The 16,375-nt window shown below is 42.8% G+C and overlaps 2 protein-coding genes and 1 pseudogene across 2 annotated transcripts; 2 read left to right on the forward strand and 1 right to left on the reverse strand.

Moving 5' to 3' along the window:
- The first annotated feature begins 5,034 nt into the window (after positions 1-5,034).
- On the forward strand, positions 5,035-5,994 carry LOC102468637 (olfactory receptor 7G2). The gene has a single exon (XM_006156147.2). It carries the CDS (start codon positions 5,056-5,058, stop codon positions 5,992-5,994), a length of 939 nt encoding a protein of 312 aa, XP_006156209.1. The 5' UTR covers positions 5,035-5,055.
- Positions 5,995-10,204: 4,210 nt separating this feature from the next.
- On the reverse strand, positions 10,205-10,285 carry LOC114009197 (uncharacterized; annotated as a pseudogene).
- A 4,826-nt stretch (positions 10,286-15,111) lies between these two features.
- Positions 15,112-16,056, forward strand: LOC102469049 (olfactory receptor 7G2). Its single transcript, XM_006156148.2, has one exon. It carries the CDS (start codon positions 15,118-15,120, stop codon positions 16,054-16,056), a length of 939 nt encoding a protein of 312 aa, XP_006156210.1. The 5' UTR covers positions 15,112-15,117.
- Positions 16,057-16,375: the final 319 nt, after the last annotated feature.

A 16,375-nucleotide genomic window follows, 5' to 3' on the forward strand; every position in this document is an offset into this window, starting at 1 on the left:
GGGGGGGGGGTTTCTTGCTTTCTGTCTCTCTGTCTCTCTCTGTCACCCTATAGCAAAAACCTCTCCAAAAAAATTTAAAATGTCTCCCTGTTATCTTTAATTAGAGATGACTTTATAACAACAACAACAAAAAGAATATGGGGGTGAGACAGCAGGTGGCGTAGTGGTTAAGGCACTGGACTCCCACAAGGCTGACTGTGGTTCGAGTCCTGGACCTGACAGTCTGAAGCTCATGCCAGGCATGTGTGTGTATGTGCCCAAAGTCTTGACAGGTAAATGGAGGAGAAGGGATGGGGTATGGCCATCCCCTTGAGGGGGGATGATTTCTCACTTTCTATCTCTTCATCTCTCTCTGTCCTCCCAGCAAGTGTGTGTGCCTTATAGCAAAGTCTCTCTCAAAAAAAAAAAGGATGGATCCTGCAGTTGGGTTGGTGGCACTGGATACCCACATGACCATCCGTGGTTTGAGAGTTCTGTACCTGACGAATTGAAAATCACAACAAAGAAATAAACAAATAAATGATTGTTTAAAAAATAAAAAAAGAAGAAGACTGAAATTCATTAGAGAAGGAATGTGTGTGCAGAGGAGTGCAAGGTTCATGCAATGAAGGTGAGCAGAAACAGGTGCAGGGAATGTGATGGTGCACACTTGGCCTCAAGGTCAAGAAATCAGCCACCCTGGGAGAAGGCGGTGGCTGAGTTCATACAACTGGACTCCTATGGGAAAGTTCTTGAGGGGGTGACCTGGGACTGCTCTGAGCACTCTAGGTACATGTGTGTGCCCTGTGCTTTGGGTTGCTCGACAATGCGGTGGACTATGGTATGGAGACCTTGTGGGGATTTCTTGTAGCTCTATTTCTGTGTCTCTCAGAGAAGAAAGAAATCAATTTTTTTAAAAAAATTAAAGCATTGGGGCCAACAGATAGCATAGTGGTTAAGACTTGGACTTCCTCATGGTTGACCACAGTTCAAGTCCCAGACCTGGTGACTTGTAACTCACACCAGGCACATGGTATGCATGCCCAAAATCCCAAGAGGAGAATGAAGGAGAAGGGATTGTGATGTGGCCATTCCTCCATGGGAGATAACTTCTTACTTTCTCTCTCTGTCTCTCTGGTGAACACAGCATAGTGGTTAAGACTTGGACTTCCTCATGGTTGACCACAGTTCAAGTCCCAGACCTGGTGACTTGTAACTCACACCAGGCACATGGTATGCATGCCCAAAATCCCAAGAGGAGAATGAAGGAGAAGGGATTGTGATGTGGCCATTCCTCCATGGGAGATAACTTCTTACTTTCTCTCTCTGTCTCTCTGGTGAACACATATACCAAATAGAAAAAAAATCTCTTTCTCAAAAAACAAAACAAAACAAAACATTTAAAGGGTAAAAGGTATGATGTCTGCACCATATTCTCAAATGGGGTCAAGAGAAAACATGCATCAAGAGACAGGAAATGATAAAGCCATTCTGTCTCTTAGCACACGCACCCGCCTAGAATTAGCATCATTTGATGGTCCATATTGGAATATATTTTTGCTAGGATGTTTGCAAAGTTGTAATTTTCTAACTCCATATTCCTTTCTGTACTAACTTACTGTCATTCTCCTGCAAAGAAGAGGTCTCCCTTTATCTCTTAAGTTGTCAGAACAGTCCTGACTTGTTTTTCTATGCAAAAATACATCATGACTTTTATAATGACCAAGTATCATCGGGTTAGAATAAATGTTCTTTTTTCTGAACTAAAAAAGAAAAGGGAAGGAAAGAAATCAGCTACCAGAACCCTTCTCTTCTGTAGTCTTGGTCTCTAAGGATTCCCACTGCCCAGGGAGTAGCAGACACTAAAATTGCCCGTCTAATGAGGAGCTCTGGATATTGAGCCCCAGGACAGAGAGACTAAAAGCCTGTGACCACCTCACACAGCAACCCCGGGGCAGGCAGTTAATCACCAGAACCACTTCGAGAGACAATGTGTCCTGACCAAGAGCCCATGGACGCACCTGCTCTGCACTTCCTGAGGGTAGGCAGCCCCTCTTCCTCCAGAGGAGATCTCAGGCCTCACTTGTCAGTGAAGCCACACGGGGAACCCAAAGTCCTTTAGTTAGTGGCTTGGAAACTAAAGCATATGGTTTATTATGAATAAAGTCTCATTCTAGGGAGACGGCAAGTGGCATAGTGGTTAAGGTGCTGGACTCCCACATGGTCGACCGTGGTTCAAGTCCCAGACCCGATGACTTGAATATCATCTCAAGGCGTGTGTATATGCATGCCCAAGATCCCAGGGAGAGAACGGAGGAGAAGGGACGGTTCCATGGCCGGCTCCTGTTGGGCTATTTCTTACTTTTCCTGTCTCTGTTTCTCTCTAGTAAGCACATGTGCTTTATAGCAATAAAAAGATTTAAAAAATAAAAAGTACACTTTGCTAAGAGGAATAAATTCTAGTAGCTCATCCTGTTTTCCACAATAACTAACGGAGGGTTTTGAATGCTCCCCACACGGAGTAACGGTAAGTGAACGAGATGATGGGGATGCCCACCACCTGGTTTGAGCAATACACGCTGGATTCCTGGACTGAAAAATCACACTGTGCTCCATAAATAAGTCCAATTATTATGTGCGGATTAAAAATAAAATAAAATTTTTAAAAGATGATCTGGGGGCTTCCACATTAAGATATCTACAGTGAGGACGATCAACTATATGAAATTGAGAGTGTAGAACAGCGCATGCCAAGCCTGCTGTTGTCATTCTCTGTACTATTTTATGTTATGCGCTGTTATTAGTATTCAACAGTCTTAACGAACACACCAGTGCCAGAAGGTGGCGTGGTGGTTAAGGTGCTGGACTCCCACATGGCTGACCACAGTTTGAGTCCCGAAACTGGCAGCTTGCTTTTTCATTTTCTCTTTCTCTTTCTCTCTGTCTCTGTCTCCCTCTGGTGAGCACATGTTCCCTATCACAATTCTAAAGCATACTCATCAATAAAATTAAACAGAGAATTCTTTAAAAATAAAACCAAAATAAACGTAACTCTGTACTACGACGTATTTAAATTTTCTTTTTGACATATGCTATTTCTTCTTTTCTAGGAGTTGAGTATTTGTACTGACTCTTGTATGTAAGTAATTTTATTATCAGATTCATCTTAATTGTGTAATGTTCACATCAGGAGAATGATTAACTCCATAGGTGTGTCTTTCTTATCTTCTGTCCATGGCCAAAGTTCCTTGGGGGATTTTAAGCACATGCACCTGTCCCTGAATTTAGAGTTCTCACAGTTAGGATTTTTTTTTCTTGATTCCTCAACTCACCCCACCTCATCAGGATCTTCCCAGAAGGAAAGCACGCTGGTTGTTGTCATTCCATGCAGACAAAATTCACAGCAGGAAATGCCACTATGAGGATCGCATACGCCAAGCACGGTGCTGGCTGCTTTTTGTCCTCGTAGCAACATCTCCGTGATGGCTTGTGGGTTTCCTTTGTGTGTGTGAGGGCTTCTCATAACGGGAACCCATTCTCCCCACTCGGAAAGCGGGTGCTCCGTGCTGGATTAAATGAAGAACGTCTGATCGGAGTGTTCCACAAAATGGTAAACGCAGTGTTGCCTCTCTGTGTCCCTCAGACACAAAGACCCAGGCTCTGTCCCTGTTAGGCTATCAGGTACTCACATTACCTGGTAAGTCTCTGCCTCACCAGGACACAAATGGTTGCTTTTTTTTTTTTTTTTTAAATCTTTTTAGAAAACTATGCATTTCATTTTCTCCCCTACTTTTTATTTTTCTTTTTTAAGTGTTTGGTAAAGGGTGTAAGTGGCCACCAGAGAGAGAGAGAGGGAGAGTAAAAGTGAGAAATCATCCCTGAGGTGGGAGGGCCACACCACAATCCCTTCTCGTCCATTCTCCTCGAGATTTTTGGGCATGCAAGCTGATGAGTCAGGGACTCAAACTGCAGAGTTTACCCTATGAAATCCGGCCACCTTAATCTTCATGCCACCCTACTGGTCCTATTCTGTGGTTTTTGTTGCTGCTATTGATGGATTTTTTTTTTTTGAGAGGTTTTTGCTATAGGGTGCATGTGCTCGCCAGAGACAGAAAGCGAGAAATCACCCCCCAGGGGGGATGGTCACGCCGCAATCCCTTCTCCTCCATTCTCCTTTCGGGATCTTGGGCATGCATGCACACGCGCCTGGCGTGAGTTTTAAGCCACCGGGTCCAAGACGTGAACCGCGGTCGACTATGTGGGAGTTCAGCGACATAGCCATTACGCTAACTGCTGGCTCCCGCTGTTGATGCTTTTTGAGACAGAGATTTTGGCTATAGGGTGTGTCACCAGAGAAACAGAGAGAGAGACAGATTTGTGATGTAAGACAAGTTGCTTGAAAGACAGAGACTGAAAGTGAGAAATTACCCCCAAGGGAAGGGGGTGGCCATTCTGCATGCCTGCACACATGCCTGGCATGAGTTTTAAACTGCCAGGTTCAGGACTTGAACCGCGGTCGAGTAGGCGGGAGTCCAACGACATAACCATTACACTATCTGCTGCTACCTCACCAGTGATTTTAAATCATGGGACATCAATCTCTTCCAGGGAAGACCTTCCAAAGATGGGACAGATTTCATAATATGGTTTTTATATTCCTGCTTGTTTGGAGGTGTGAATAATTCTAAAGGAATAAAACTGTTTCCTTTATTTCATTACAGAACTTGTTAAAAATGTGTGATATAGTCACTGCTCAATAAGGATTTTGGTGATTAAATGAGCAGAAAGATGAGGAGAAGAGAGAGAAGAAAGAAAGAGAGAAATGAGTAGAAAGATTCAAATATTGGCTTTGGTTCAAAAGAGAGAAGAAAGAATATTCTAGAGCAGTGATTCTTAATCTAGCGTAAGTCAAAATCAGCTGTAAAGTTAATTAAAATACACACTGTTCATTTCCACCCCTGGAGCTGTCATCATTGAACCTGGAGTGGGGTCCAAGATTCAGTGAGTGAGGATGCTGTTAGGGGAGGAGCAGAAATCACCAATTTTATTATCTTTTACAACAGGTCCACCAATAACATGGAGCCCATAAATCGAACAGAGGTCTCAGAATTCTTCCTTTTGAAGCTGACAGATGACCCCACACTGCAGCCCGTTCTCTTCAGCCTCTTCCTGTTTATCTACCTGGTCACCATCCTGGGAAACCTGCTCATCATCCTGGCCATCAACTCTGACTCCCACCTGCACACCCCCATGTTCTTCTTCCTCTCCAATCTGGCCTTTACTGACATCTGGATAAGCACAACCACGATCCCAAAGATGCTGGTGAACATCCAGACACAGAACCAGAGCATCACTTACAAGGGCTGCCTCACCCAGCTCTTCTTTTACCTGTTTTTCGTAGCCTTGGAAAACTTCCTTCTGACAGTAATGGCCTATGACCGCTACGTGGCCATCTGTCACCCCCTGAGGTACATGGTCATCATGAACCCCCAGCTCTGTGCTCTGCTGAGTCTGGTCTCTCTGTTCCTTAGCTGTGTGATTGCCCTCCTGCACAGTCTGATGGTGCTGAGATTGTCCTTCTGCACGGACCTGGAGATCTCTCTCTTCTTCTGTGATCTCGCTCAGCTCATCAAAATCGCCTGTTCTGACACCCTAATCAATAATATCGTGATAAAAGCTGTGGCTTTTGTGTTTGGTGGTGTTTGCATCTCTGGGATCATCGCCTCTTATACCCAAATAGTCTTCTCTGTTTTGAAAATACCATCAGCACGTGGAAAGTATAAAGCTTTTTCCACCTGCGGGTCTCACTTTACAGTGGTTTCCTTATTCTATGGGTCAGATTTTGGGGTGTACTTTAGTTCTGCGGTTTCTGACTCTCCCAGGACAATTGCAGTGGCCTCAATGATGTACATGATGGTCCCCCAAATGGTGAACCCCTTCATCTACAGCCTGAGGAACAGGGACATGAAGGAAGCCTTGAGGAAACTTGTTGAGAGGAAAATTTCTCTCCTATGAGCATGTGCTTTGGGTTTGGTTTCCAGAATGAGTCAAAGAGAATGTCTGACTTGTCTTCTCCCTGGTCTTCCAACATGACCATGTAACATGATGGCCAAGAATATTTTCATGTGGTCTTTGCACTAGACATTGCTTTTTGTCGAGCTCTGTAATGTTTATCAAATGATTCAAATTCTCAGAACTCAGTCTTGTTGCTCTGGTTTTATAGAAACAGAGCCTGAGGCAGGGGTAATGTTTTAGTGATACTTCTTATGGGCCATTCTCAAAAGGAAGTTCGGTAGAGGTGGCAGGTCAAATTATCGGTTTATACAAAGTAGTTTGTAGAGATAAATTTTCCCTTGTTTTGTGCTTAGGTCCTTGTGGGTCTTCTGTGAGCCAAAGGTGTGGACCTTTCATATCTAAAAGCTAATCACTGTGACCTATTCCTTGTAAAATGTGTTTAATTTTGATATTATTAACATACCTCAGTCCCTGCCTGGTGTTAAAGTCAGTACCAAACTGAACAGCAGGTCTGGAAGCCTCACAGCTGATCACAAGTATTTTTCTTAATTTTTTAAAAAATTTAGATGCCATCATTGTGTATCTCTACAGCTCACAACTTGGTTTTTCAACATATGCATGTAGTACATGACATTCAAGCCAAGGATATTACCACATACCTCATTTTTAAAAGAGAACTTGGCATTCTTGTTTCTGTTAAAGGTTTCTTTCTTCTGTCCCTCCAACCAATTCTCTACCATCCATTCTTTTGTCTCATTTTTCTTAAGATTTTTGACATAGGGTGTTGTGCATTTTCTGGAGACAAACAGCGAGACAAAGTGAGAAATTCATCCCCCAGGGGTGATGTCCATGCTGTAATCCCTTCTCCTCCATTTTCTCTTGAGATTTTGGACACACACATGCACACACACACACGCACACACACACATGTGCCCAGTGTAATTTTCTTTTCTTTTCCCTTCTTTTTACTTTTTTTAAGGAAGTTTTTGCCTTAGGGCACATGCATGTTTTGGAGCGAGATAGAGACAGTGTGAGGGAAAGTGAAAAATCACCCCTTAAGGAAGATGGCTAAGCCACACTCCTTTCTCCTCCATTCTCTTTCTAGAATATTCAGAATGCATGCACACACACCCAGCGTGGTTGTCTTTTTTCTTTTTTAAGATAGAATTTTATTATCAGCCATGTGTGCTCACAAGAGAGACATAGACAGACAGAAAGTGATAAATCACCCCCCAGGTGGGATGGTCATGCTGCAATCCCATTTTCTCTATCCTTTTCACATTATTTTGGCATGAATCCACACTTGTTGGCCTGTGTTTTAAGCCGCCAGGTATGGGACTCGAACCACAGTTGACTACATGGGAGTCCAGTGACATAATCTCTATGCCATCCACTGCCTCCTCTCAGTGTGATTTTCAAGCCACCAGGTCCAGGACTCAAACAGTGGTCAGAAAACCACTGCTATAACCACCTGGTGACCCCTCCACTCCTTCCTCTTACAGTCTCACAAATCTACATGTATCCTCTCTACTATCATGTCTTCACATCTTTCCATTTCTGCCATAGAGAGGGGATATTAGGTACATATTGAGCAGGGATATACAGTGTGTGTCCTTTAGAGTCTGGCTTATTTTGCTTAACATAAATTCTTCTATAATCATCTACTTTGAATCAAATGACAGTGTCTCATTGTTTCTTATGGCTGAGTAACATTCCATAGCATATATGTGCCACTGTTTTTTAACCCAGTCCTCCATTCTTGGGGACTAGATCACAGGTTTCAGTCTCCAGGTAGGTCTGGAAACACACTGGACCTATTCATGGGTGCTGGGGAACATAATGAGCTGGAGGGCTGGGGGAAGAGGATCTCAAATAAAATGACCCTGTCAAAGGTACTTCTCTCTTTCTTGGGTTTCCTACTTATCATAAATAAAATAAATAAACATTAAAAATGTACACAATAATCATTTTTACTGTATATACAATTGACATAATTAGATTATGTTAGTGTTTTGAGTTGACTGAGATATATTTGATATTTAGTGAAGATAAGATGCCTTTAGTTTTCTTTTTGTTAAAGTAATTTTTTAAGAAAGTTTTTCACTATAGAGAGAGTGCACTCACTGTAGAGACAGAAAAAGACAAAGAGACATAAGTTTAGAAATCATCACCCAGCAAAGATGGCCATACCACAGTCCTTTCTCCTCCATTCTCCTCTTGGGATTTTGAGCATGAATGCACATGTGCCTGGCATGAGTTTCAAGCTTCTGGGTCTGGGACTCAAACCATGTTCAGTCATGTGGGGGTGCGGTAATATAACCATTATGCTCTCTCCTGGTCCCTGTAAAATTACTTTTTGCTATAGAGTGTGTGCACTTTTCATAGAGACAGAGAGAGAGAGAGAGTGAGAAAGTGAAAAATATCCCTTCGTCCAAGGGAAATGGCTATGCCACAGTCCTTTTTCCTCTATTCTCTTCTCAGGATTTTAGGCATGCATGTACATACAGCAGTGGGTGTTTTTAAGCCACAGAGTCCGGGTCTTGAACCATGCAGTCATCCATGTGGAATCCAGCCACCTTAACCTTCATGCCACTTGCTGGCCCACCGGAATCGGTCTTTACAGAACTCATTGCATCCATTAGCTTCTTGTTGACGTTGTTCAAGTTTAAATTTAATGAATAAATTCCATGTATTGACTACTATTCTCAGTGCTGTGGTTTAATCTTACTCCTACCTGACTACTTACTATTTGTCCTTTAAAAAAAGTTTATTTGTTTATTTTTTGAAGGTTTTCGCCATAGGGCATGTGTGCTCATGGAGAAGAGAGAGACAGAGAGAGAGAGAGACAGTGAAAAATCAACTCCAGGGGGGATGGTCATGCTGTAATCCCATCTCCTCCATTCTCCTCTTGGGATTCTGGGCACACAAGCACACTCGACTGGTGAGATTTTCAAGTTGCTGTGTTCACGACTCAAACTGCGGTCGGTCATGTGGAAATCCAATGTCTTAACCACTATGTCACCTGGCTCTGGGTGTGTGTGTGTGCGTGCCCAAGATCCTGAGAGGAGAATGGAGAAGGGATTGCAGCGTGGCCATCCTCCCTGGGAGGTGATTTCTCGCTTTCTATCTCTCTGTCTCTGATTTATTTCTATCTGCTGGCTCTGGTGAATTTCTCTCAACAGGATTTGGCCATGCCACAGTCCTCCCCTGATCTCCCTAGCCAGCCAAGCTCTAGGGTGCACCTGCTGTGTTCAGGTTGACAGGATCTAAAGCTGGGCCTCCCATGTGGCTCTGGTATCACCCAGTGGCACCTCACTGCCTGCACCACCATGGCTGGGCCACTGTCTGCTACTTCCCATTCTACTCTGATATATCTCCTTCATTCCTACCTTCCTTTCTGTTTTTTTCTAACTTCCTATCAATTAGTCCTAATTAACTAAAAACATAATTACTTTCTTGATTTTGGTCATAAATCCATATAACTTCTTGGGATGGCAGGTGGCATGATGGTTAAGGTGTTGGACTCCCATATGGTTGACTGTGGTTAGCGTCCTGGACCTGGCAGCTGTTTTTCTCACTCACCCCCCCGGTCTCTTTCTAGCGAATGCATGTGCCTTATATAAATTAAATAAAATAATAACAACAATAATAATAAATACAATTCAATAAATAATTCTTTAAAAATTTCACATAACTTCTTAGCTTGAGTCCACTCTGCATATGGTACTTGAGTTATTTTTACAACACCTCAAACTTTTTCTTATCTTTTGCTTTTGTTTTCTGTGAGGTACATAGAAGAACTACCTTGGCTTTGATTGTGTGTGTGTGTGTGTGTGTGTGTCTAGCTATACTTTTGTATACTTTATCGACTTTTTTTCCTTTGAAGTAAAATTGATTAAGATGTTGAAGCATGACTTCATAACATCCTCTTATCATAAATTAGTTTGGTTCTTTCTTTTTTTTTTTTTAGGTTTTTGCCATAGGTCATGTGTACTCACTAGAGAGAGAAAGACAAAGAGAGGGAAAGTGAGAAATCACCCCAAAGGGTATTACCACACCAAAAAAAATACCTTCGCTCTTCTCCTATCAGGATTTTGGGAATACAGGCACATGCTCTTGGCATGATTTTCAAGCCAATGGATCCAGGAGTCGGGAACCACAGCCGACCATGTGGAAATCCAGCACCTTAATCACCACACCACCTACTGGCCCCATCAGTTAGTTGTTCAATTAGCAATAATTGCGCCTCGGATAAACCTCATTGGCTACGATACTGCCACTGCGCAAAGCTATCAATTAGTTTTTTTCAGTAATTTATTTATTTATTTATTTTTTTGGAGAGATTTTCACTGTAGGGCGCGTGCGCTCGCCAGACAGACAGAGACATAGAGACAGAAAGCGAGAAATCACCCCCCAGGGGGGATGGTCATGCCACAATCCCTTTTCCTCCATTCTCCTCTTGGGATCTTGGGCATGCACGCACACGCGCCCGGCGTGAGTTTTAAGCCCCTGGGTCCAGGACACGAACCGCGGTCGACTACGTGGGAATCCAGCGACATAGCCATTACGCTAACTGCTGGTTCCCAGTAATTTATTTTGAACTATAGTCCCCAGTTTCTATAAATACTTACCATGCTTTATAATAAATTGATGAACACATGACTATATGGAAGTCCTTAAAGATAAGAAGTTTTTAAGTGAATATTACTGGGAAATCTCATTTTCATCTATTAAATTAGGAGAGAAATCTAACTAAAGTTTTTGAAAGTATAAAAAAACTGCACGTTGGGACCAGCAGTTAGTGTAAAGGCTATATCACTGGACTCCCACGTAGTTGACCACGGTTCGTGTCTCGGACCCGGTGGCTTAAACTCACGCTGGGCGTGTGTGCGTGCGTGCCCAAGATCCCAAGAGGAGAATGGAGGAGAAGGGATTGCAGCGTGGCCATCCCCCCTGGGAGGTGATTTCTCGCTTTCTCTCTCTCTCTCTCTCTCTCTCTCTCTCTCTCTCTGTCTGGTGAGCGCATGCGCCCTATAGCAAAAACCTCTAAAAAAAGAAAAAGAAAAAAAAGTATGGATAGCAAATGGTGATACCAGAGACAGTGTGGTAGAAGGGTGGGAAATGGGGGAAGGTGAGAGGGAGGAAATCAATGGGAAAAAGATAGAAGTGAAATTTTTAAGAGAAACAAAAATAGAAAATGATCTGTTTATGATCCTGTGTAGGATAATATCTTTGACTGACCCAATAGACAGTGTACTTATGATGGGAAAATTCACTTGGTATGCTGTAATGATACTCAGTGATTGAATGTAAACATAAAGACATAAATATAAATAAATTAATAGTATATTGCTATTTTGACAATATTGGGAAAGGGCTACAAACCTCTAAAAAGAGACTAAAAGTTATTTGTATATTAATTGCAATTATAATGGATCTGTGAGTGCCTTGTTTCTGTTGTGTAAATACAGACAACAACAACTAGGATTCAAGAAATATGGACCAAGAGATGGCCTAAAGTTTACGTCGATGGACTTCCACAGGGTTGATAGCACTTGGAGTCCTGGACCCAGCAGCTTAAAACTTATGCAGAGTGTGTCTGCGTGCGAGCTCAAAATCCTGAGAGGAGAATGGAGAAGGGATTGTGGTATGGCTGTCTCCCCTAGGGGGTGATTTCTCACTTTCTGTCTCTCTGGATAGCATACATGCTCTGTTGCAAAAACCTCTCAAAAAAAAAAAAAAGTATGATGTCTGCAACACATTCTCAAATGGAGTGAAAAAAAAAAAAAACTCATGCATTGAGAGATAGAAAATGATAAGCAATTCTGTTCTTCAGCATACCCCCCCTCCTAGAATTAACATCCTTCATATTGGAATGAATTTTTGCAAAATTGTGATTTTCTACCTCCAATTTTCTGTATGTAATAGTTGTCATTCTCCTTGTAAAGAAGAGATTTCCCTTCATGTGAGAAGTCATTGGAGAAGTCATGAGGTATTTTTTATGCTTTTCTGTGCAAAAATGACTTTAGCTTTTCTGAAGACCCAATATTATCAGGTTAGAATAAATATTCTTTGTGTGAACAAAAAAAAAAAAAAAAAAAGAAGAAAGAAAGAAAAAGAAAAACAAAGGATAGAAATCAGCTGCCCTGAACCCTTCTCTTCTGTAGTCTTGGTCTCTAAGGATTCCCACTGCCCAGGGAGCAGCAGACACTAAAATTGCCCGTCTAATGAGGAGCTCTGGATATTGAGCTCCAGAGACAGAGAGACTAAAAGTCAGCCTGTGACCACCTCACACAGCAGCCCTGGGCAGGCAGTTAATCACCAGAACCACCTCGAGAGACAATGTGTCCTGACCAAGAGCCCATGGACGCACCTGCTCTGCACTTCCTGAGGGTAGGCAGCCCCTCTTCCTCCAGAGGAGATCTCAGGCGTCACTCATCAGTGAAGCCACACAGGTAACCTAAAGTCCTTTAGCTAGTGGCTTGGAAACTAAGGCAGATGGTTTACTATTATTTTAAGATTTATTTATTTATTTATTTTTGTTATTATCATTTTATAAACTTGAACAGAAAGAGGCAGAGGGAGAGAAAAAAGAGAAAGTGAGAAAGCAAACCACAAGGTCTGGGACTTGGACCGTAGTCAGTCATGTGGGAGTCCAGCGCTTTAAACACCATGCCACATGTCGGCCCCTGGTAGGCTTATTATTAATAAATTTACATTCTGGGGAAGCAGCGATGATGGTGCATGAGTGACAAGATTGGAAACAAGTCCCCAAGGAGCGCCCCACCCTCCTGCCTGTCATCATCTTAACATGCCCCATACATGCATGGACCAACACTCACCTGCTCACCTTCTGCAGGACTCCGCTCTCTTCCCTCCAAGCAAGCTTGGTTGATTTTGCCTTCTACTATCTAATACACCATTTTACAGAATGTGGAGATTATTCCTAAGGCTAAGCTGTGTAGTCACTGGGAAGGAAGTGGAGCCCCAGAGAGACTCCAGCTCCATTTTTAGACCACCTATTATTCCTTTTTATGAAAGTACCAAATTTTCATATAGCAACGAAAGCTTTTGTGTAATAAAATGTAAAAATATGACTATCTACATGTTATTCCAAATGTAGCAAATGTTGACTATCGCATCAACTTTGCCTTTTTTTGGGGGAGAGGAGGGGTGTGCCATAGGGTGCATTTGTTCAGCAGAGAGAGACAGTGAGAGAGAAAGCACCCCCCAGGGAAGATGGCCACACCGTAATTCTTTCTCCTCCTTTCTCCTCCTGGGATTATGGGCACACACACACACACACACACACACACACACACCTGGTGTGATTTTCAAGCTGCCAGGCCCAGGACACAAACCTTGGTCAACCATGTGGGAGTCTAGAGCCTTAACCACCACGCCACTTGCTGGCCCCCAGCTTTGACTAGTTTTAATCAAATATCAAAATAACATAAATCTGAAACCCTAGTTTGGTTTCCAGTTTTTCTTTTCTTTCTTGTATTTGTTTATTTTTTTAATTTTGCTCAAAGGAGTAGACAATAGACTATATTATTAGAGACTGGAAAGGGAAGAAGAGGGGGAGGAGAGAGATGTTGGTTAACAGATAAGAAAGTGCACTCTGGGACCAGTAGGTGGTGTGGTGGGTAAGATGCTGGGCTCCCACAGGGTCATCTATGGATTGAGTCTCGGACTTAGTACTTTGAAAATCATGTCAGGGTGTGTGTGTGCACCTGCCCTAGATTCTGGAGGAGAATGGAGAAGGAATTATGACATGGCCATTCCCCTGTGGGGTGACTTTTCACTTTCCCTGTCTTTGTCTCTCTCTGGTGAGCACGTGTGTTCAATAGCAAAAACAAAAACAAAAACAAAAACAAACAAACAGAAGGGTGCTTTTCTAAGAAGAATAAATTTTAGTGCTCTTTAGCACCGTTTGGCAGCTAAACTGCAGGGTGACGTATTCTGTGCTGGCTGCTTTTTCTCCTCATTGCAACATCTCCATGAAATCTCATGTGTGTATGAGGATACCAGGACTTCTCATAACATGAACCGATTTTCCCCATTCAGAAAGGAGGCACTCCATGCTAGATTAAATGAAGACCGTGTGATCTAAGTGCTACACAAAATGATAAATGCAGTGATGGACAGCCTGTGTCCGCAAAACACAAAGACCCAGGCTCTACACCAGTTAGGTTGCCTGGTGCTCATGTGACCCACTAAATCCCTATATTCCAAGGACACAAATCATTGCTTTTTGGTCTGTCTTTTTATAAATCTGTCCATTCAATATTTTTCGCCTAGTCATCTTTTCATCTGTTGTTTTTTTTTCTTTTCTTTTAAGTTTTGCTATAGGGCACAAGCACTCACCAGAGAGAGACAGAGAGAAAAAGAGGAAGAGAAGGAAAGTGAAAAATCTCCCTCCCTAGGGAGGATGGCCATGACACAATCCTTTCTATTTGAGTCTCCTCTCGGGATCTTGAGCAGGCAGACAGACACACACATGCACACACACACGAAACACAAGCTTAGCATGATTCCAAAGCTGCTGGATCCAGGACTCAAACCATGGAGTTGGGCATGTGGGATCCAGTCAATGTAACCTCCATGCCACCTGCTGGTCTTCATCTGTGGTTTTAAATTATGGGACATCAATCATTGTAAGGGAAGACTTCCCCAAGACTTCATAATTTTTTTATTTGATAATTTCATAATTTTGTTGTATTTCTGTGTGTCTGGAGGCGTGAATAATTCCAAAGGAATATAACCCTGCTTACTTTATTTCATTTACAGAACATGTTACAAAGTGTGTGTGAAGCAGTCAGTGCTCAGTAAGGATCTTGGTGATTGAATGAGAAGAGGGAAGAGAAGAAGAGAGAGAGAAGAAAGAAAGAGAACAGAAAGATTCAAATACTGGCTTTGGTTTAAAAGAGAAAGACATTTCTAGAGCGGTGATTCTCAGACTTTAAGTCAAAATCATCTGAAAAGCTCATTAAAACACACCCTGTTCATTTCCACCCCTGGAATGGTCATCATTGAACCTGGAATGGGGTCCAGGTAGCAGCAGGTGAGGCTGCTATTGGTGGTGATGCAGAAATTACTGATTTCAACACGTTCAGCAATAACATGGAGCTCATAAATCAAACAGAGGTATCAGAATTCTTTCTTTTGTCACTGACAGATGATCCCACTCTGCAGCCCGTTCTCTTCAGCCTCTTCCTGTCTATTTACCTGGTCACCGTCCTGGGAAACCTGTTCATCCTCCTGGCGGTCAGCTCTGACTCCCACCTGCACACCCCCATGTTCTTCTTTCTTTCCTACCTAGCCTTTACTGACATCTGGATAAGCACAACCACGATCCCAAAGATGCTGGTGAACATCCAGACACAGAACCAGAGCATCACTTACACGGGCTGCCTCACCCAGCTCTTCTTTTACTTGTTTTTCGTAGCCTTGGAAAACTTTCTTCTGACAGTAATGGCCTATGACCGCTATGTGGCCATCTGTCACCCCCTGAGGTACATGGTCGTCATGAACCCCCAGCTCTGTGCTCTGCTGAGTCTAGTCTCTCTGTTCCTTAGCTGTGTGATTGCCCTCCTGCACAGTCTGATGGTGCTGAGACTGTCCTTCTGCACGGACCTGGAGATCTCTCTCTTCTTCTGTGATCTCGCTCAACTAATCAATATTGCCTGTTCTGACACCTTTATCAATAATATCGTGATAAATGTTGTAGCTTTCATATTTGGTAGTGTCTGTATCTCTGGGATCATTGCCTCTTATACCCAAATAGTCCTCTCTGTTTTGAAAATTCCATCAGTAGGCAAAAAGTATAAAGCTTTTTCCACCTGCGGGTCTCACCTCTCAGTGGTGTCCTTATTCTATGGGTCAGGTTTTGGGGCGTACTTTAGTTCTGCGGTTTCTGACTCTCCCAGGACAATTGCAGTGGCCTCAATGATGTATGTGATGGTCCCCCAAATGGTGAACCCCTTCATCTACAGCCTGAGGAACAGAGACATGAACAAAGCCTTGAGGAAACTTGTTGAAAGGAAGATTTCTCTTCTGTGATCATGTGTTTTGGGTTTGGGTTCCAGAATGAATCAGAATGGTGGACTCTTCTTTCCCTCAAGGTTTCCAGAATGGCTGTGTAGCATGATGGCCAAGAACATTTGCATGTGGCCTTTGAACTAGACTTTAGTTTTTGTCTAGCTCTGTAATGTTTGTCAAATGATTTAAATGGTTAGAACTTGGTCTTGTTGCTGTGGTTTGCAGATGCAAAGCCTGAGGTAGGTGCAATGTTTTAGTGATACTTCTTATGGATCACTCTCAAAGTTCTGTAGAGGTGGCAGGTCCAATGAAAGGTTTATGCAAAGTGGTTGGTGGAGAG

This window comes from Tupaia chinensis, unplaced genomic scaffold (assembly GCF_000334495.1).
Source record: "Tupaia chinensis unplaced genomic scaffold, TupChi_1.0 Scaffold000482_1, whole genome shotgun sequence".
Lineage (NCBI taxonomy): Eukaryota > Metazoa > Chordata > Mammalia > Scandentia > Tupaiidae > Tupaia > Tupaia belangeri.

Coding starts and splice junctions, on each gene's coding strand:
- LOC102469049 (XM_006156148.2), top strand. CDS start 15,118: ATGGAGCTCATAAATCAAACAGAGGTATCAGAATTCTTTCTTTTGTCA.
- LOC102468637 (XM_006156147.2), top strand. CDS start 5,056: ATGGAGCCCATAAATCGAACAGAGGTCTCAGAATTCTTCCTTTTGAAG.